At 47.8% G+C, this 21,574-nt stretch overlaps 1 protein-coding gene across 1 annotated transcript; it reads right to left on the reverse strand.

Annotated features, from left to right (window-relative positions):
- Positions 1-224: 224 nt before the first annotated feature.
- Positions 225-14,058, reverse strand: rpia (ribose 5-phosphate isomerase A (ribose 5-phosphate epimerase)). The gene is made up of 9 exons (XM_029712594.1): positions 13,836-14,058; positions 9,274-9,334; positions 9,031-9,086; positions 8,539-8,598; positions 7,069-7,133; positions 6,801-6,869; positions 2,084-2,225; positions 1,430-1,529; positions 225-963 (listed from the first exon to the last, which is right to left on the reverse strand). The coding sequence occupies exons 1-9, from the start codon at positions 13,890-13,892 to the stop codon at positions 866-868; spliced, it is 708 nt and encodes a 235-aa protein (XP_029568454.1). The 5' UTR covers positions 13,893-14,058; the 3' UTR covers positions 225-865.
- Positions 14,059-21,574: the final 7,516 nt, after the last annotated feature.

The raw sequence follows: 21,574 nt of genomic DNA on the forward strand, positions 1-21,574 counted from the left end.
AGCTAACGTTACCATGCTAAAGCTAGCTAGCTAACGTTACCATGCTAAAGCTAGCTAGCTAACGTTACCATGCTAAAGCTAGCTAGCCCAGAAGTTGATGATAATAACATCAACGATATTTGCCTTTTTTTTTTATCCCGAGTTTAACTTCAAAATGCTCACACGGATGTTTCCCCATTCGGTGGAATAAATAATTCCTTATTACCAACGCGGTAAACGCATCGTTAGTGGCTGGTGTGTTTAATACATGGCTACTGATGGTAGTGGAGGAGCTCGGCTAATAGGTGCACATTCAGCACAAACACTATGATATTCTGTTATTTGACATGTAAAAACCCAAACGGCATCCATACAGAGACACCAAAATATTTTGCTGTGCCACCTGGAATTTATTTAGAGCGGGCAAGAATGTATTACCTCATTTTTCATCGTGCCCCTAAATGTATTTATGTGCACCTACATTTTTCAACTTATAAACATATAAAAAGGTAGAGCCTGTACATGTCATGGTAGATGTTGAGGTTGTGAGGTCAACCTGTAGTTATACACCATTCACAGTCTGTCAGATCAGGCAGAGTCCATAGGTGATAGAATATTGGCTGTTTCCCCAATGGCACCCTATCCGCTACATAGGACCCTAAACCCATCATAACCCATAGGGCTTTGGTCAAAAGTAGTGCACTTTGTAAAGGATAGGGTGCCATTTTGGACTTAATAGAGGCACTGTGGATGAGATGGTGGTCCCAGAATACAATATAAGGCACTGTGGTTTAGAAGATGGTCCCAGAATACAATATAAGGCACTGCCGTTTAGATGGTGGTCCCAGACAGGGAGGTTGGTGGAAGGTGTCAGGTCCCAGTCAGGTCAGTTGACTGGAGGGTCTCTCACACGAACACTACCATCCTCCATCCCAAAGTACACCCTCTCAGCCATCCCCACAAACAGACCTGTCTCTACCACACCTAGAGAGAGGAAGAGGGAGGAAAAGAGAAATATGGTTCTATCTGTTCCAGTTTCACTGAAGAAACAGCAAGATCACTAGCCACGCTGTCTGTTATGAAAAGCCAACTGACATTTACTCTTGTGTTACTGACTTGTTGCACCCTCGACAACTACTACGATTATTATCATTTGACCCTGCTGGTCATTTATGAACATTTGAACATCTTGGCCATGTTCTGTTATAATCTCCACCCGGCACAGCCAGAAGCGGACTGGCCACCCCTCATAGCCTGGTTCCTCTCTAGGTTTCTTCCTAGGTTTTGGCCTTTCTAGGGAGTTTTTCCTAGCCACCGTGCTTCTACACCTGCATTGCTTGCTGTTTGGGGGTTTTAGGCTGGGTTTCTGTACAGCACTTTGAGATATCAGCTGATGTAAGAAGGGCTATATAAATACATTTGATGATGACAGAAACAGAGCTGTGTGTACCTGGTATCATCTTAATAGCGGTATTGACCTCCTTCCAGTTGTGAGCGTGTTCGAACTTCCAGTCCAGAATGAAGTTACTGTTGTCTGTTACCACCGGACCCTGAGATGGGGGGGAAGAGAGACGGACCAATCACATTAGTTACATTGACATGTCGGTCATTTATCAGACGCTCTTATCCAGAGAGACTTAAGGTTGTAAGTGGATAAGTTTTTGTATTTCTACGTGCTGGTCCCCCGAGGGAATCGAACCCACAACCCCGGGGTTGTAAGCACCATGCTCTACCACAACACTACAATCTCAGAGGGAGACGAATCAGAACAGCCTCTAGTGGACAGGAAGACCAATCAAAACCTTCTGCCTCTCACTTACATAGAGTAACCATCTCAACCTCCGTTAGTGCAGCGGTTCACGTAGGTCATTTGTTGTGTATTATAGTGAATAAATAAAATGTCAACTTCAGAAATGTAACCAATTCATGCAGTAATAACTACAACAGACCATAATGAATTGCATTGTTTCGATTGCTATTGAAAAATGTTTCTGTCGTAGCCAGAAGGAACAATGACGTTGTTTTTTGGAACAAAGCATGCCACCCCATCTTTAGAGAAGTGATTAAATGAAATGGAGCAGAAAACAGGAAGATGGTGACTCACAGCTTTACTGACGGCCATACGGAGCACCGCCTCCCCTCCGAAGCGCTTGGCTATAGTCCTGGAGACGGGGACGTAGGCCATAGGGATCACCTCAATAGGAACACCCTTCTTCCACTGCTGGCCCAGGGTCGCGGAGTCCTTCCTATAGGGGGGGTCAGGGGCTGGTGAACTTTAACCTTTAGGCAAGTGTATGTTTATTCGTATTTAAAACCCGTATGATACTTATCCAAAGTAAACAAATCAATAAATCAACAATGTTAGAAGAAATCCGTAATTCCAGGAGAATATGGAACGCCATTTTGGGCCATTTGGGTGTCAAAAAAAAGATGCGTCAAAATGTTACTTGACATGTGGTCAAATGAGCTTGTTGACCAATCAGGACCTGAATACGACTGTGCGTCACAATTTAACATGTCCATACATTTCTAAACGTAGTTATTACACAATCACTCGTATTTCATAATCACAATCAAGCCATGAAGTTTTTAAATGATATCACTGAAGCTCTTGACAAGAAACAGCATTGTGTCTCACTTTTTATTGATCTCTCTAAGGCTTTTGATACAGTTGATCATGCTATACTAAGGCAGAGATTGTCGAGTGTAGGTCTTTCAGAGCATGCAGTTGCATGGTTTGTTAACTATCTGTCTGATAGAACTCAGTGCACTCAATTTGATGGGCTTAGGTCTGTTAAATTGTCTGTCTTAAATGGTGTGCCCCAAGGCTCTGTACTTGGTCCTCTCTTATTCACTATTTATATAAATAATTTAGACAAAAATGTCCAAAATGCACAACTTCATTTTTATGCTGATGAAACTGTTATTTACTGTTGTGCTTCATCTCTTACAAAAGCTTTCCAGAACTTGCAAACTGCTTTTAATACTGTTCAACATACCTTGTCTCAATTGAAGCTTATCCTCAATACTGACAAAACTACTGGTGTTTTCTAAAGCAAGAAATAGACCTCTGAACCTTTCACCTATTACTACCTGTCAGGGCAATGAGATTGAGGTTGTAACCTCATATAAATATCTTGGAATTTTGATTGATGACGGCCTCTCTTTTAAAATGCATATTCAACAACTTACAAAAAAATTGAAGCTGAAATTAGGATTTTATTTTAGGAATAAGGCTTGTTTTTCTTTTGAAGCCAGAAGGAGGCTAGTATCAGCTACATTTATGCCTTTAGACTATGGGGATAATTTATATATGAATGCTTCCGCTCAGTGTTTGAGATCAATTGACACCCTTTACCATGGCACTCTGAGATTTATTTTAAACTGCAAAACCCTTACGCACCACTGCACTTTGTATACCAGGGTTGGCTGGCCTTCTCTAGTCACTCGTGGGCTCAGTCACTGGTATACTTTTATTTACAAAGCCATTTTGGGTTTATTACCTTTTTATTTGGGCATTTTTATTGTTCAGAAATGTGGTGGGTACTCTCTTCGTTCGCGGGACTTTATCCTGCTAACTGTTCCAAATGTCCGAACTGAATTTGGTAAAAGGGCTTTTATGTACTCTGCGCCATCGTCTGGGAATGCCTTACAAAATACTTTTAAACTGGAAGAACTTGGTCCCGATTGGTATTTTCAAATCACGGATGAATGATCTGGAGACTGATTCCCTGACCTGTCAATGTTTTTAATTTGCTGTTTTTGATTTTGTTATATTCTTTGTTAATTTTATGGTTTTTACTAGATTACTTGTAGTTTTTCATGTTGTTTGTCTGTAATTTTTGTAATGACTTGGCGCTGGCTATCTTGGCCAGGACGCTCTTGAAAAAGAGATTTTAAATCTCAATGAGCCCTTCCTGGTTAAATAAAGGTTAAATAATTTTTTTTTTTAAAATCCTCAATACGTCTGCTATGATGCTGGTAAAGTTGTCTCGTGCACCTACAGTGCTGGTCATAAAAACCAAAAAGCTGATGGATGCAAAACAATGTTCTTCCCTAAAAACACAGCAAAACTACATTTGTTTCAGTAGCTATAGTTAGCTAGCTAGGTGTCATCATCTAAAATAACCCCTAATTTATAAGACAGGTCTTATGTGATTAATGGAGGTCAGAACCATCTATGTGAAGCTAGACACAATAAGGATGAGCCGCAATAGTGGACTTGCCGATTAGCCTTCAAAATAGAGGTATGTCATTGAAAGTGATGCAAATGAATACAAATAGTAGTATTATGCCATCATTGAATAGATCATGCTAAACAAGGTTGGAATGTTATATAAAAATAAACAAGACAATTTGTTAATTTAACAAAAATCTGTTGAAATCACACTGACTGTACAGCCTTCCCTATGGCTTATTTCCCTGTACAGCCTTCCCTATGGCTTATTTCCCTGTACAGCCTTCCCTATGGCTTATTTCCCTGTACAGCCTTCCCTATGGCTTATTTCCCTGTACAGCCTTCCCTATGGCTTATTTCCCTGTACAGCCTTACCTATGGATTATTTCCCTGTACAGCCTTACCTATGGGTTGTGGATCAATGACATGGGGTATCAGTCTACTCAGTGACACCCAGAGATCATTAGCATCGTAGCTCTATTTGTGGGACTCTGAAACCACTGAATTGAGCCACATGTATTGTACCAGTCAACCTACTATGTGTATTGTAGATGATGGTAGACTACAGAGGAAAAACAATACTGTGTGGATGTTTTGTAGTCTGATAACTCTGGAGGACGTTGGGTAAAAATATATTGGGTATTGAGTAGACTGATACCCCATTTCATTGATCCCCACTCCTTAGGTAAAGCTGTACAGTAATATTAATGTCAATACACACATTAGGCTGACTGGGGAGATGATTTCACAGTCATAAGAGCTACAACTCTGATATTTGCGTAAACTCTTCACCAGTTGTGTTCTGTGGGTGTCACTGAGTAGACTGATACCCCATTTCGTTGCTTCACATTCCAACCTTGTTTAACATCATCTAGTCTAAATATGGCACGATTCCACCAACTGTAACCTTCTGAGTCACTTTCAAATAGGTATTTCTATTCTGAAGGCACACTGCAAATTCCACTATTGTGCCTAATCCTTATTGTGGCTAGCTTCACAACACATCCTCGAGCTTCACGATGCTAGCTAGCTGCTTATAACTTTAGCTTACCCCCTGCACCTAGCTGCTTATAACTTTAGCTTACCCCCTGCACCTAGCTGCTTATAACTTTAGCTTACCCCCTGCACCTAGCCACGCTATGACCCGGTACCCCCTGCACCTAGCCACGCTATGACCCGGTACCCCCTGCACCTAGCCACGCTATGACCCGGTACCCCCTGCACCTAGCCACGCTATGACCCGGTACCCCTGCACCTAGCCACGCTATGACCCGGTACCCCCTGCACCTAGCCACGCTATGACCCGGTACCCCCTGCACCTAGCCACGCTATGACCCGGTACCCCCTGCACCTAGCCACGCTATGACCCGGTACCCCCTGCACCTAGCCACGCTATGACCCGGTACCCCCTGCACCTAGCCACGCTATGACCCGGTACCCCCTGCACCTAGCCACGCTATGACCCGGTACCCCCCTGCACCTAGCCACGCTATGACCCGGTACCCCCTGCACCTAGCCACGCTATGACCCGGGTACCCCCTGCACCTAGCCACGCTATGACCCGGTACCCCCTGCACCTAGCCACGCTATGACCCGGTACCCCCTGCACCTAGCCACGCTATGACCCGGTACCCTGCACCTAGCACGCTATGACCCGTACCCCTGCACCTAGCCACGCTATGACCCGGTACCCCCTGCACCTAGCCACGCTATGACCCGGTACCCCCTGCACCTAGCCACGCTATGACCCGGTACCCCCTGCACCTAGCCACGCTATGACCCGGTACCCCCTGCACCTAGCCACGCTATGACCAGGTACCCCCTGCACCTAGCCACGCTATGACCCGGTACCCCCTGTACATAGCCACGCTATTACCCGGTACCCCCTGTACATAGCCACGTTATTACCTGGTACTTCCTGTATATAGCCATGTTATTACCTGGTCCTCCCTGTATATAGCCATGTTATTACCTGGTACTCCCTGTATATAGCCATGTTATTACCTGGTCCTCCCTGTATATAGCCATGTTATTACCTGGTACTCCCTGTATATAACCATGTTATTACCTGGTACTCCCTGTATATAACCATGTTATTACCTGGTACTCCCTGTATATAGCCACGTTATTACCTGGTACTCCCTGTATATAGCCACGTTATTACCCGGTACTCCCTGTATATAGCCATGTTATTACCTGGTACTCCCTGTATATAACCATGTTATTACCCGGTACTCCCTGTATATAACCATGTTATTACCCGGTACTCCCTGTATATAGCCATGTTATTACCTGGTACTCCCTGTATATAACCATGTTATTACCCGGTACTCCCTGTATATAGCCATGTTATTACCCGGTACTCCCTGTATATAGCCATGTTATTACCTGGTACTTCCTGTATATAGCCATGTTATTACCTGGTACTTCCTGTATATAGCCATGTTATTACCTGGTACTTCCTGTATATAGCCATGTCATTTTTACACTATTGTTTTTTGTTATTCACTATTTATTCCTTGCGTCACTGTTTCTATTGTTTATTTCTCTCTGCATTATTGGAAGAGGACCCGTAATTAAACGTTTCACTGTTAGTCTACACGTTGTATGTGACAAATACAACTTCATTTGAACACAGACACACCTGAAGTCAGCGATGACGATGAAGTGTTTGGCACAGCCTGCTACGATCTTCTCCTGAGTCAGACAGCCTCTATTATGAGACGGAGAGAGAAGAGGACTGTAGTCTGGGAGCATGGATAGTAACAGGCTAGCCTAGAACCTGACTGTAGTCTGGGAGCATGGACAGTAACAGGCTAGCCTAGAACCTGACTGTAGTCTGGGAGCATGGATAGTAACAGGCTAGCCTAGAACCTGACTGTAGTATGGTGAATAAGACAGAAGCGTCTTACCCTCCTCCCTTGATGAGTGTGAGAGCAGCATCTACCTCGTCCGCCCCGTCGATGGCCACGTCCAGCTGGGAGGGGTTATAGGTCAAACACCATACACAGGGCCAGCGTTACAGTCCAGACATATTTATTTTGAAGGTCTGAGTTTTGAAAATGCATATCTGTTTTAAACCATTTCACCTGGTTTTTATATTGAGTGTTTTTTCTTGCTTCAATAGAGTGATCAGGGACGTGCAACACATTAGGCTGAAAACAGCTTCATTTTTCATCAGATGACAACAGAAGTGCAAAGCTATATGGCTGGTAGACACATGTAAGTGAGCTTATAAAAGCAAGGTATTTTTTGCAAAAGCAATGCATGGCCATCATTTTTCTAATGTTCATCATAGGAAGAATGTAGGCAGCTACATTTCCTAATAATGTTTTGCTTAACGTTAAACTGGCATTTTACCTGAGAAAAATATCTGGCTACACCGAGAAAAGCATCTCCATATCAGACAGAGCGCTGCCTGGTCCTGAATTATGAGTTTAGAACTGAAGCACAAAATTAGTCTGCCGCCGAGCAGAAATTACAAGAAGGATTTGAGACCTGCGTTTATAAAACGGCAGCAAGATCTCCTAGGCATTAAATATTTTTCTGTTTGTGAAAAGGGCAGAAATCTGCATTAACACGACCCCCCGATACAACACTGCCGACGAGAACAACACGACCCCCGATACAACACTGCCGACGAGAACTACACGACCCCCCGATACAACACTGCCGACGAGAACCACACGACCCCCCCCGATACAACACTGCCGACGAGAACCACACGACCCCCCCGATACAACACTGCCGACGAGAACCACACGACCCCCCCGATACAACACTGCCGACGAGAACCACACGACCCCCCCGATACAACACTGCCGACGAGAACCACACGACCCCCCCCCCGATACAACACTGCCGACGAGAACTACACGACCCCCCCCGATACAACACTGCCGACGAGAACTACACGACCCCCGATACAACACTGCCGACGAAAACCACACGACCCCCCGATACAACACTGCCGACGAGAACCACACGACCCCCCCCCGATACAACACTGCCGACGAGAACCACACGACCCCCCCCGATACAACACTGCCGACGAAAACCACACGACCCCCCCGATACAACACTGCCGACGAGAACCACACGACCCCCCCCGATACAACACTGCCGACGAGAACCACACGACCCCCCCCGATACAACACTGCCGACGAGAACTACACGACCCCCCCCCGATACAACACTGCCGACGAGAACTACACGACCCCCCCCGATACAACACTGCCGACGAGAACTACACGACCCCCCCCGATACAACACTGCCGACGAGAACTACACGACCCCCCCGATACAACACTGCCGACGAGAACTACAGGCAACTGAAACATTGAAAACAGCATTGGAACACAGTTGTTTCTAGCTGAAGTACCTCTGGGTGTCTGTCCAGATCCGACAGGGTTAGACCATGCTGCAGAATCAACTGACGAGCCTGGAGTTGAGGAGAGAGAGAGGATAAGGCATAAAGGAAGTTGAGCTGGAAATGTTGTCTGCGTTTGTTACACCACAGAGTCACAACTTACATTTTACATTTTAGTCATTTAGCAGACGCTCTTATCCAGAGCGACTTACAGTAGTGAAAGCACTGGTCCCCCGTGGGAATCGAACCCACAACCCTGGCGTTGCACACACCCTGCTCTACCAACTGAGCTACAGGGAAGACCATGGAGGGAAGAGAGGGGAGGGAGAGAGGTGAGAGAGGGGTGAGAGAGAGAGCAAGGTGAGAGAGAGAGCAAGGTGAGAGAGAGAGCAAGGTGAGAGAGAGAGCAAGGTGAGAGAGAGAGCAAGGTGAGAGAGAGAGCAAGGTGAGAGAGAGAGCAAGGTGAGAGAGAGAGCAAGGTGAGAGAGTTGTGTCTCACTTCACCTGGAAGGAAGTGGGGACACACACGATGTTGAGTTTCTCCTGACGAACCCTCTCCGCTGGAACACACACACACACACACACACGTTAGATCACAGCTCCTAGCCATCTTAATGAGAAAACACAACATCTGAAAAGGCTCATGTACCAGCCTACATTATGCCCTAATCCCCTTTCTGGACTAATAAAAGTATTAACTTCACTTGTTGTATAAAATCAACCGTTAAAGACTATTAGTTTCCTCACCTAGTCTGTCTACAGCATACATAATGGTGGATCCACTGCCCACGCCAACGACCTGGTGGTTCTGCGATGGAAGGAAAGACGAGTCAGTCAGTCAGTCAGTACATTTCACATAGTGGTACTACACATTACCTTGGGCACAGGCTGGTAAAACGCCAAAGCACAGGCTGGTAAAACGCCAAAGCACAGGCTGGTAAAACGCCAAAGCACAGGCTGGTAAAACGCCAAAGCACATGCTGGTAAAACGCCAAAGCACATGCTGGTAAAACGCCAAAGCACAGGCTGGTAAAACCAAGCACAGGCTGGTAAAACGCCAAAGCACAGGCTGGTAAAACGCCAAAGCACAGGCTGGTAAAACGCCAAAGCACAGGCTGGTAAAAAAACGCCAAAGCACAGGCTGGTAAAACGCCAAAGCACAGGCTGGTAAAACGCCAAAGCACAGGCTGGTAAAACGCCAAAGCACAGGCTGGTAAAACGCCAAAGCACAGGCTGGTAAAACGCCAAAGCACAGGCTGGTAAAACGCCAAAGCACAGGCTGGTAAAACGCCAAAGCACAGGCTGGTAAAACGCCAAAGCACAGGCTGGTAAAACGCCAAAGCACAGGCTGGTAAAACGCCAAAGCACAGGCTGGTAAAACGCCAAAGCACATGCTGGTAAAACGCCAAAGCACAGGCTGGTAAAACGCCAAAGCACAGGCTGGTAAAACGCCAAAGCACAGGCTGGTAAAACGCCAAGCACAGGCTGGTAAAACGCCAAAGCACAGGCTGGTAAAACGCCAAAGCACAGGCTGGTAAAACGCCAAAGCACAGGCTGGTAAAACGCCAAAGCACAGGCTGGTAAAACGCCAAAGCACAGGCTGGTAAAACGCCAAAGCACAGGCTGGTAAAACGCCAAAGCACAGGCTGGTAAAACGCCAAAGCACAGGCTGGTAAAACGCCAAAGCACAGGCTGGTAAAACGCCAAAGCACAGGCTGGTAAAACGCCAAAGCACGAGAGGCTAGTCTTGAACATTACTTGTACCCTGGTTGGCTACAACGTACAATGAAAGGAAAAAAAAACAGTCACATGTTTTCTTTCCTTGTTTTATTCCTTGAATGCATTGATTGTAGCTAAAAGCACATTATAGTCTCTAGTAAGTTCGTTACAGAGAAGGATGGTGCAGCTTTGCTTTGGTCATGTTCACTTTCTATTCTCAATGTCCCCGTTTGGAGTTTATGATGAAACCAAAATGTCACCAGAGATTATTATTATTATTATTATTATTATTACAGATAACCCACTGAAGGAGTTCTCTCTAGCTACAGATTGTTACACCAGATAATGAGATTTAACCAAATATTTATTGTATCTATTACTGGGAGTTACAGGTTGGCCTGTACAAAATCTCAGATTTTTCAACTAATCTCGTATTGGTGGATAGTATCTTCATTCGAGTCCAGTTGCAAGGGGTAGTTTTGAATTTAGAAAATGCTCCGTTAAAATATACATGTTTTTCCCTCCATGAAGTACATCGCCATCTTGTCCATTTCAAATCTGCTCATTGATTGAGACTGGTGGGTCGAGCCATAGACAAACCATAGGTTCTCTGAGCTCTAGTAGCTCAGAAAACCTGAAAGCCTTGAGGCTAAATTGATTTTATTGATGTATTATATTAAGTTAAAATAAGTGTTCATTCAGTATTGTTGTAATTGTCATTATTACAAAAAGAATTACAAAAAAATAAAAATGTAATTTAAAAAAAATAATCAATTTCTTTCCGTTTTTTATTTAAATTTCGGCCGATTAATCGGTATCGTCTTTTTTTTGGTCCTCCAATAATCGGTATCGGCGTTGAAAAATCATAAATTGGTCGACCTCTAATCTCTGTACATCCCCATTGCTTGATGCTGCCACCACCATGCTTCACTGTAGGGATGGTGCCAGGTTTCCTCCTGACGTGACGCTTGGCATTCAAGCCAAAGAGTTCAATCTTGGTTTCATCAGACCAGAGAATCTTGTTTCATGTTCTGAGAGTCTTCAGGTGCCTTTTGGCAAACTCCAAGCGGGCTGTCATGTGCCTTTTACTGAGGAGAGGTTGCCGTCTGGCCACTACCATAAAAGGCCTGATTGGTGGAGTACTGCCGAGATGGTTGTCCTTCTGGAAGTTTCTCCCATCTCCACAGAGGAACTCTGTAGCTCTGTCAGAGTGACCATCAGGTTCTTGGTCACCTCCCTGACCAAGGCCCTTCTCCCCCGATTGCTCAATTTGGCCGGGCGGCCAGCTCTAGGAAGAGTCTTGGTGGTTCCTAACTTCTTCCATTTAAGAATGGAGGCCACTGTGTTCTTGGGGACCTTCAATGCTGCAGACATTTGGTACCCTTCCCCAAATCTGTGCCTCGACAAAATCCTGTTTCCTTCGACCTCATGACTTGGTTTTTGCTCTGACATACACTGTCAACTGTGGGACCTTATATAGACAGGTGTGTGCCTTCCCAAATCATGTCCAATCAATTGAATTTACCACAGGTGGACTCCAATCAAGTTGTAGAAACATCTCAAGGACGATCAATGGAAACAGGATGCACCTGAGCTCAATTTAGTCTCATAGCAAAGGGTCTGAATACTTATGTAAATAAGGTATGTTTTTATAAATTTGCAAAAATGTATAAACCTGTTTTCGCTTTGTCATTTCGGGGGTATTGTGTGCAGAATGCTGAGGATAAAAAAAAATATCAATTTTAGAATAAGGCTGTAACATAACAAATGTGGAAAAAGTCAAGGGGTCTGAATACTTTCCCGAAGGCACTGTATGTGGTTGTCAACTGTACTGCAGAAATGGATCGGAAGGTCAGAGAAAATAGAGGTTGTGGTGGCAGCGGCAGAGAAGTACTTTGGATTGCGAGGATTTATTGCAGAACAGTTGCAGGGAATAATGAATCGCTTCTTGTTGGGATGCGTTTGTTGAGTAAGGATGCATGTGGGGAAACCCGTTTTAGGTGTCAAATGGCGAAGTACGACCCTTGGAAAAGTGGAGTCTGTCAGAGTGACCAGAAGTGGTCTTATTTTGATTCATTGTATTTCTGAAGAACAGAAGAAGATTGCAGTGAGCCTCCAACAAGAATCCGGACAACAGAAGTTTTGTGTTTTGAACTTCGGAGTAGAGACACCAGCCAAAGGAGTCAACTCAGGGGTGATGGATGTTCAGCTTGAAGACCTGAAGAGAATTCTTAGTGTGGTTGGTGCCCGGCGTCGGACCCACTGGGTGAACAGAGGAAAAGAAGCCTGGTTGTCCTGTTGCATGTGAAACTTGTTTACGTAAGAAACGCTGTTACAAGCTTTCATTCCCAAACCACTGCATTGTAAAAATAATAAAGGATTTGACCTTGTTTCAAGTGTGTGCAGATGAACAGAGCATATTGAAGATGGGTGTGTAGAAGGACGACGGTGGGGGCTCATGAGCCAGTGTTTCTGGAGTGCCCCTGTAAGGGTGAAGGAGATTCAGGTGCTCAAAGTTAGAGCTTTGTTCCTGTGAAGAGATGGTAGTGGATACCATCTCTGAAGTAAATGTCTGCTGCCAGACAAAAAGACACCCTGTGTGTGTTAAAACGGTGGACTTTGTTGCTTTCATTGCCACAGTTAATAAAGTGTACAGCACAACTCTCAACGCAGTCGAATTTGGACATTGTGGCTGCAGCAGAAAAGTTTTTGGGACTCAAAAGGTTTTTAAGATGTGCAAGGAGTACTGGCGCCTGAAGACCCACCCTCCCAGGGTCCTCCAGAGCCTGTACAGGAATCAGATCTGGTTTTATTTATTTTTAACAGGTAAGTTTGTTTGATTTATTGGAAGTTCAGTTTTTTGGGGGGGAAATCTTGTTTCCATCCCGCATAATAGGTGGCAGGATGCACATTACATTGTGGGATCGCCAATATACCATAGAAGAAATTCACGTGTCTCGATCAATGAGAGAACATGGCGATTTACACATTGCTGGATTAACTCATGGAGGAATTAAGTTTATTTTAATAAAGGAGTATTTGCATTTTTAGAAGATAGACGTTTGGTCGAGTCGAAAACTAAGATCTTATAACTTTACCAAGTTAAGTTTGGTCGACAATGATCTATGCTCCTGTAACCCCAAGTAATGGTAATAAAACATGCAGTTAATTCACATTATCTGGTAACAAATGTGCAAGTCTAGAATGATCACCTTAAAAATCACCTGAGGTGAGACAGTATTACCTCATCTTGCAAAGCCAACTACCCGGCGCCAAAGGTGACCATGCTACCTGGTGCCAAAGGTGACCATGCTACCTGGCTGGCATAGAAACAGCTGCCTTGGCGCATTCATCGCTGTTAGGAAAGTAGTTATATGTCTAGCTAAAAACTACTTGATTAAACATGTTGTTTGCTAGTTACTAGTAGCTAACTAACTAACTAGCTACTATAGCTGTTGTTCCGGCATCAGTATCTATCACATGGATTGACATCCACGTTGTAAACAGAGTATGCTAGCTATCATCCTAAAGTCAGCCCCTGTAGTTAGATAGTTATATTAATAATGTATAGTCAATATCATTTCTATTACCTGAACATGGTTATCCACCGCTGCGTAGCCTGATAGTTTCTTCGCCTCTTCTGCCATGACGCCTCCGGTTCTGGGTGAACTTTCTGTCCTTAACCTACTGCAGAACTGTCAGAAAATACACAATGTTAACAACCTGCTGCAGAAAATAGACAATGTGCTGCAAAAGAAGCGCTGTGCCACTTGATCAACGCGGTAAAAACGCGGATTCTTCTTCTTCGGGGTTTATCTGCGGTTGGCATCCAACCTTATGGTGCATGACCGCCACCTACTGTACTGGAGTGTGGGCTAGAGACAGGGACAAACGAAATCCTACCTTTTATTTATTTATTTCACCTTTATTTAACGAGGAAAGTCAGTTAAGAACAAATTCTTATTTTCAATGACGGCCTACAGGGGAACAGTGGGTTAACTGCCTTGTTCAGGGGCAGAACGACAGATTTTTACCTTGTCAGCTCGGGGATTTGAACTTGTAACCGGAATTACATTTTAGTCATTTAGCAGACGCTCTTATCCAGAGCGACTTACAGTAGTGAATGCATACATTTCATACATTTTTTTTCTTCTTTTTTTCTGTGTTGATCCATCCAACACCCTCCCTGTCTTTCTGTAGTCTCTCCAATCAGATGGATCAACACCCTCCCTGTCTTTCTGTAGTCTCTCCAGATGGATCAACACCCTCCCTGTCTTTCTGTAGTCTCTCCAATCAGATGGATCAACACCCTCCCTGTCTTTCTGTAGTCCAATCAGATGGATCAATACCCTCCCTGTCTTTCTGTAGTCTCTCCAATCAGATGGATCAACACCCTCCCTGTCTTTCCCTAGTCTCTCCAATCAGATGGATCAATAACCTCCCTGTCTTTCTGTAGTCTCTCCAATCAGATGGATCAACACCCTCCCTGTCTTTCTGTAGTCTCTCCAATCAGATGGATCAATACCCTCCCTGTCTTTCTGTAGTCTCTCCAATCAGATGGATCAACACCCTCCCTGTCTTTCTGTAGTCTCTCCAATCAGATGGATCAACACCCTCCCTGTCTTTCTGTAGTCTGTCCAATCAGATGGATCAACACCCCCCTATCTTTCTGTAGTCTGTCCAATCAGATGGATCAACACCCTCCCTATCTTTCTGTAGTCCAATCAGATGGATCAACACCCTCCCTGTCTTTCTGTAGTCTCTCCAATCAGATGGATCAACACCCTCCCTGTCTTCTGTAGTCTCTCCAATCAGATGGATCAACACCCTCCCTGTCTTTCTGTAGTCCAATCAGATGGATCAACACCCTCCCTGTCTTTCTGTAGTCTCTCCAATCAGATGGATCAACACCCTCCCTATCTTTCTGTAGTCCAATCAGATGGATCAACACCCTCCCTATCTTTCTGTAGTCTCTCCAGATGGATCAACACCCTCCCTGTCTTTCTGTAGTCTCTCCAGATGGATCAACACCCTCCCTGTCTTTCCCTAGTCTCTCCAATCAGATGGATCAACACCCTCCCTGTCTTTCTGTAGTCTCTCCAGATGGATCAACACCCTCCCTGTCTTTCTGTAGTCTCTCCAGATGGATCAACACCCTCCCTGTCTTTCTGTAGTCCAATCAGATGGATCAACACCCTCCCTGTCTTTCCCTAGTCTCTCCAATCAGATGGATCAACACCCTCCCTGCCTTTCTGTAGTCCCTCCAGATGGATCATCACCCTCCCTGTCTTTCTGTAGTCTCTCCAGATGGATCAACACCCTCCCTATCTTTCTGTAGTCTCTCCAATCAGATGGATCAACACCCTCCCTGTCTTTCTGTAGTCTCTCCAGATGGATCAACACCCTCCCTGTCTTTCTGTAGTCTCTCCAATCAGATGGATCAAAATCCTCCCTGTCTTTCTGTAGTCTCTCCAGATGGATCAACACCCTCCCTGTCTTTCTCTAGTCTCTCCAATCAGATGGATCAACACCCTCCCTGTCTTTCTGTAGTCTCTCCAATCAGATGGATCAACACCCTCCCTGTCTTTCTGTAGTCTCTGTCTCTCCAATCAGATGGATCAACACCCTCCCTGTCTTTCCCTAGTCTCTCCAATCAGATGGATCAACACCCTCCCTGTCTTTCTGTAGTCTCTCCAATCAGATGGATCAACACCCTCCCTGTCTTTCTGTAGTCTCTGTCTCTCCAATCAGATGGATCAACACCCTCCCTGTCTTTCTATAGTCCCTCCAACACTTCTAGATCACCTACTGGAGGTGGGAGTAGCCATGGTAGATTTACAGGAATAGCTACCGTTGGACTAAACTCCCTTCCATACAGTCCCATCTCCTTCGCCTTGGTATTACCCCACCCACCCAAAGCTTGTGTTCTGTCTTCGCTCATGTTCCCAGCATGCCTGTAAAATTCCTTTAGCAGGATGAGACACCCCATGTCCCTGTAAACTGACCCAATAATTCATCCCTGGCTTCCGGATTGATACAACTCCGGCCTCCTTCCAGCTGTCTGGTAGTTGATTGGTCCCACTACTGTCTCCTTCCAGCTGTCTGGTAGTTGATTGGTCCCACTACTGTCTCCTTCCAGCTGTCTGGTAGTTGATTGGTCTCCTTCCAGCTGTCTGGTAGTTGATTGGTCTCCTTCCAGCTGTCTGGTAGTTGATTGGTCCCACTACAGTCTCCTTCCAGCTGTCTGGTAGTTGATTGGTCCCACTACTGTCTCCTTCCAGCTGTCTGGTAGTTGATTGGTCTCCTTCCAGCTGTCTGGTAGTTGATTGGTCTCCTTCCAGCTGTCTGGTAGTTGATTGGTCTCCTTCCAGCTGTCTGGTAGTTGATTGGTTCCACTATTGTCTCCTTCCAGCTGTCTGGTAGTTGATTGGTCCCACTACTGCCTCCTTCCAGCTGTCTGGTAGTTGATTGGTTCCACTACTGTCTCCTTCCAGCTGCCTGGTAGTTGATTGGTCCCACTACTGCCTCCTTCCAGCTGTCTGGTAGTTGATTGGTCCCACTACTGTCTCCTTCCAGCTGTCAGGTAGTTGATTGGTCCCACTACTGTCTCCTTCCAGCTGTCTGGTAGTTGATTGGTCCCACTACTGTCTCCTTCCAACTGTCTGGTAGTTGATTGGTCCCACTACTGTCTCCTTCCAGCTGTCTGGTAGTTGATTGGTCCCACTACTGTCTCCTTCCAGCTGTCTGGTAGTTGATTGGTCCCACTACTGCCTCCTTCCAGCTGATTGGTAGTTGATTGGTCCCACTACTGTCTCCTTCCAGCTGTCTGGTAGTTGATTGGTAGTTGATTGGTCCCACTACTGTCTCCTTCCAGCTGTCTGGTAGTTGATTGGTCCCACTACTGCCTCCTTCCAGCTGATTGGTAGTTGATTGGTCCCACTACTGTCTCCTTCCAGCTGTCTGGTAGTTGATTGGTCCCACTACTGTCTCCTTCCAGCTGTCTGGTAGTTGATTGGTACCACTACTGCCTCCTTCCAGCTGATTGGTAGTTGATTGGTAGTTGATTGGTCCCACTACTGTCTCCTTCCAGCTGTCTGGTAGTTGATTGGTAGTTGATTGGTTCCACTACTGTCTCCTTCCAGCTGTATGGTAGTTGATTGGTCCCACTACTGTCTCCTTCCAGCTGTCTGGTAGTTGATTGGTACCACTACTGCCTCCTTCCAGCTGATTGGTAGTTGATTGGTCCCACTACTGTCTCCTTCCAGCTGTCTGGTAGTTGATTGGTAGTTGATTGGTTCCACTACTGTCTCCTTCCAGCTGTCTGGTAGTTGATTGGTCCCACTACTCTCTCCTTCCAGCTGTCTGGTAGTTGATTGGTCTCCTTCCAGCTGTCTGGTAGTTGATTGGTCTCCTTCCAGCTGTCTGGTAGTTGATTGGTCCCACTACTGTCTCCTTCCAGCTGTCTGGTAGTTGATTGGTACCACTACTGTCTCCTTCCAGCTGTCTGGTAGTTGATTGGTCCCCCTACTGTCTCCTTCCAGCTGTCTGGTAGTTGATTGGTCCCACTACTGTCTCCTTCCAGCTGTCTGGTAATTGATTGGTCCAACTACTGTCTCCTTCCAGCTGTCTGGTAGTTGATTGGTCCCCCTACTGTCTCCTTCCAGCTGTCTGGTAGTTGATTGGTCTCCTTCCAGCTGTCTGGTAGTTGATTGGTCCCACTACTGTCTCCTTCCAGCTGTCTGGTAGTTGATTGGTCCCCCTACTGTCTCCTTCCAGCTGTCTGGTAGTTGATTGGTCTCCTTCCAGCTGTCTGGTAGTTGATTGGTACCACTACTGTCTCCTTCCAGCTGTCTGGTAGTTGATTGGTCCCACTACTGTCTCCTTCCAGCTGTCTGGTAATTGATTGGTCCCACTACTGTCTCCTTCCAGCTGTCTGGTAGTTGATTGGTCCCCCTACTGTCTCCTTCCAGCTGTCTGGTAGTTGATTGGTCTCCTTCCAGCTGTCTGGTAGTTGATTGGTCCCACTACTGTCTCCTTCCAGCTGTCTGGTAATTGATTGGTCCCACTACTGTCTCCTTCCAGCTGTCTGGTATTTGATTGGTCCCACTACTGTCTCCTTCCAGCTACCTGGTAGTTTCCCCTCCTCAAACACAGTGTTATTCAACACCAATACCCCATCAGTTCCTCCCCCCCATCAGTCCCCCTCCCCCATCAGTCCCCCTCCCCCTCCCCCATCAGTTCCCCTCCCCCCATCAGTTCCCCTCCCCCTCCCCCATCAGTCCCCCTCCCCCCATCAGTTCCCCTCCCTCCATCAGTTCCCCTCCCCCATCAGTTCTCCTCCCCCCCATCAGTTCCCCTCCCCCTCCCCCATCAGTTCCCCTCCCCCTCCCCCCATCAGTTCCCCTCCCCCATCAGTCCCCCTCCCCCCATCAGTCCCCCTCCCCCCATCAGTTCCCCTCCCCCCATCAGTTCCCCTCCCCCATCAGTCCCCCTCCCCCCATCAGTTCCCCTCCCCCCATCAGTCCCCCTCCTCCCATCAGTCCCCTCCCCCTCCCCCATCAGTTCCCCTCCCCCCATCAGTCCCCCTCCTCCCATCAGTCCCCTCCCCCTCCCCCATCAGTCCCCCTCCCCCATCAGTTCCCCTCCCCCTCCCCCATCAGTCCCCCTCCCCCATCAGTCCCCCTCCCCCCATCAGTTCCCCTCCCCCTCCCCCATCAGTTCCCCTCCCCCTCCCCCCATCAGTTCCCCTCCCCCTCCCCCATCAGTCCCCCTCCCCCCATCAGTCCCCCTCCTCCCATCAGTCCCCTCCCCCTCCTCCCATCAGTCCCCTCCCCCTCCCCCATCAGTTCCCCTCCTCCCATCAGTCCCCCTACCCCATCAGTCCCCCTCCCCCCATCAGTTCCCCTCCCCCATCAGTCCCCCTCCCCCCATCAGTTCCCCTCCCCCCATCAGTTCCCCTCCCCCCATCAGTTCCCCTCCCCCTCCCCCATCAGTTCCCCTCCCCCATCAGTCCCCCTCCCCCCATCAGTTCCCCTCCCCCTCCCCCATCAGTCCCCCTCCTCCCATCAGTTCCCCTCCCCCTCCCCCATCAGTTCCCCTCCCCCATCAGTCCCCCTCCCCCCATCAGTTCCCCTCCTCCCATCAGTCCCCCTCCCCCCATCAGTTCCCCTCCCCCCATCAGTCCCCCTCCTCCCATCAGTTCCCCTCCCCCTCCCCCCATCAGTCCCCCTCCCCCATCAGTCCCCCTCCTCCCATCAGTCCCCCTCCCCCATCAGTCCCCCTCCTCCCATCAGTTCCCCTCCCCCTCCCCCCATCAGTTCCCCTCCCCCCATCAGTTCCCCTCCCCCTCCCCCATCAGTCCCCCTCCCCCCATCAGTTCCCCTCCCCCATCAGTCCCCCTCCTCCCATCAGTCCCCCTCCCCCATCAGTCCCCCTCCCCCCATCAGTTCCCCTCCCCCCATCAGTTCCCCTCCCCCCATCAGTTCCCCTCCCCCTCCCCCATCAGTTCCCCTCCCCCCATCAGTTCCCCTCCCCCTCCCCCATCAGTTCCCCTCCCCCCATCAGTCCCCCTCCCCCATCAGTCCCCCTCCCCCCATCAGTTCCCCTCCCCCCATCAGTCCCCCTCCTCCCATCAGTCCCCCTCCCCCCATCAGTCCCCCCTCCCCCCATCAGTCCCCCTCCCCCCATCAGTTCCCCTCCTCCTCCCCCCATCAGTCCCCCTCCCCCCATCAGTCCCCCTCCCCCCATCAGTCCCCCTCCCCCATCAGTCCCCCTCCCCCCATCAGTTCCCCTCCCCCCATCAGTCCCCCTCCTCCCATCAGTTCCCCTCCCCCTCCCCCCATCAGTCCCCCTCCCCCCATCAGTCCCCCTCCTCCCATCAGTTCCCCTCCCCCTCCCCCCATCAGTCCCCCTCCCCCCATCAGTCCCCCTCCCCCCATCAGTTCTCCTCCCCCCAGAGCGTGTTGTGGGCATTAAAATCCTCACACCACATTACTTCTATCCTGGCCCTCCACCCTCTCCAGCACTTCCAGGTCCAATATCTGACAAGGATTTTATCACTACCACCATCACCATTCCTCTCAGCCACACCTCCACCTCCGCCTCTTCCTGTTCAATACCTCTGCCTAGCATCCTGTAAGGAAGTCCTTGCTTTATGAAGGTGGCACATCCCTACCTCTCCCCAACATCTCTGTCCCTACGAACCACTACATATCCCTGTGTGATAAACTCCACAGTCGGTTTGAGCCATGTTTCCTGCACACAAATCACATCAGGCTTAGCTGGCATATCCACAATGAACTGCTTGAACTGCTGCCCATTAGCCAACAGGGTTGGAGCGTTCCATTGTAGTATTACCACCATAACTAATATCCAGCAATACATGACTCCACCCTCGGCTGATTGAGGTCACCTGATCAAGATGGCGCCGACAGAGATGGTCGCCTTGCGTCGCGTTCTTAGGAAACTGTTACGTACGCCTCTCGGAAGAGGGAACACAACTTAACTCCCCGTGGTGTGAAAGAGGTATGGACTGTAGGTGGATGTATAGAGGTATGGGACTGTAGGTGCGAGTAAGGATGACAAAGGCAGACAATGGTATCATTTACAGGGAATTTATTCCGTCACACTGTAATTTTGGGGAAAAGGGGCTGGACGGAACCAAAGCAAAGAAAGTAAATATCAAAGCCCCCTCTCCTACCTTACCTGCCTACCCACTACTGACCTAACTAGCACCACCTGGTGCACTAATCAAAATACAGGGTGTGGTCCGCCCAGGTCTTACCTGCCTACCCACTACTGACCTAACTAGCACCACCTGGTGCACTAACCAAAATACAGGGTGTGGTCCGCCCAGGTCTTACCTGCCTACCCACTACTGACCTAACTAGCACCACCTGGTGCACTAATCAATATACAGGGGGTGGTCCGCCCAGGTCTTACCTGCCTACTCACTACTGACCTAACTAGCACCACCTGGTGCACTAATCAATATACAGGGGGTGGTCCGCCCAGGTCTTACCTGCCTACCCACTACTGACCTATCTAGCACCACCTGGTGCACTAATCAATATACAGGGGGTGGTCCGCCCAGGTCTTACCTGCCTACCCACTACTGACCTAACTAGCACCACCTGGTGCACTAATCAATATACAGGGGGTGGTCCGCCCAGGTCTTACCTGCCTACCCACTACTGACCTAACTAGCACCACCTGGTGCCCTAACCAAAATACAGGGGATGGTCCGCCCAGGTCTTACCTGCCTACCCACTACTGACCTAACTAGCACCACCTGGTGCACTAACCAAAATACAGGGGGGTGGTCCACCCA

This window comes from Salmo trutta, chromosome 25 (assembly GCF_901001165.1).
Source record: "Salmo trutta chromosome 25, fSalTru1.1, whole genome shotgun sequence".
NCBI lineage: Eukaryota > Metazoa > Chordata > Actinopteri > Salmoniformes > Salmonidae > Salmo > Salmo trutta.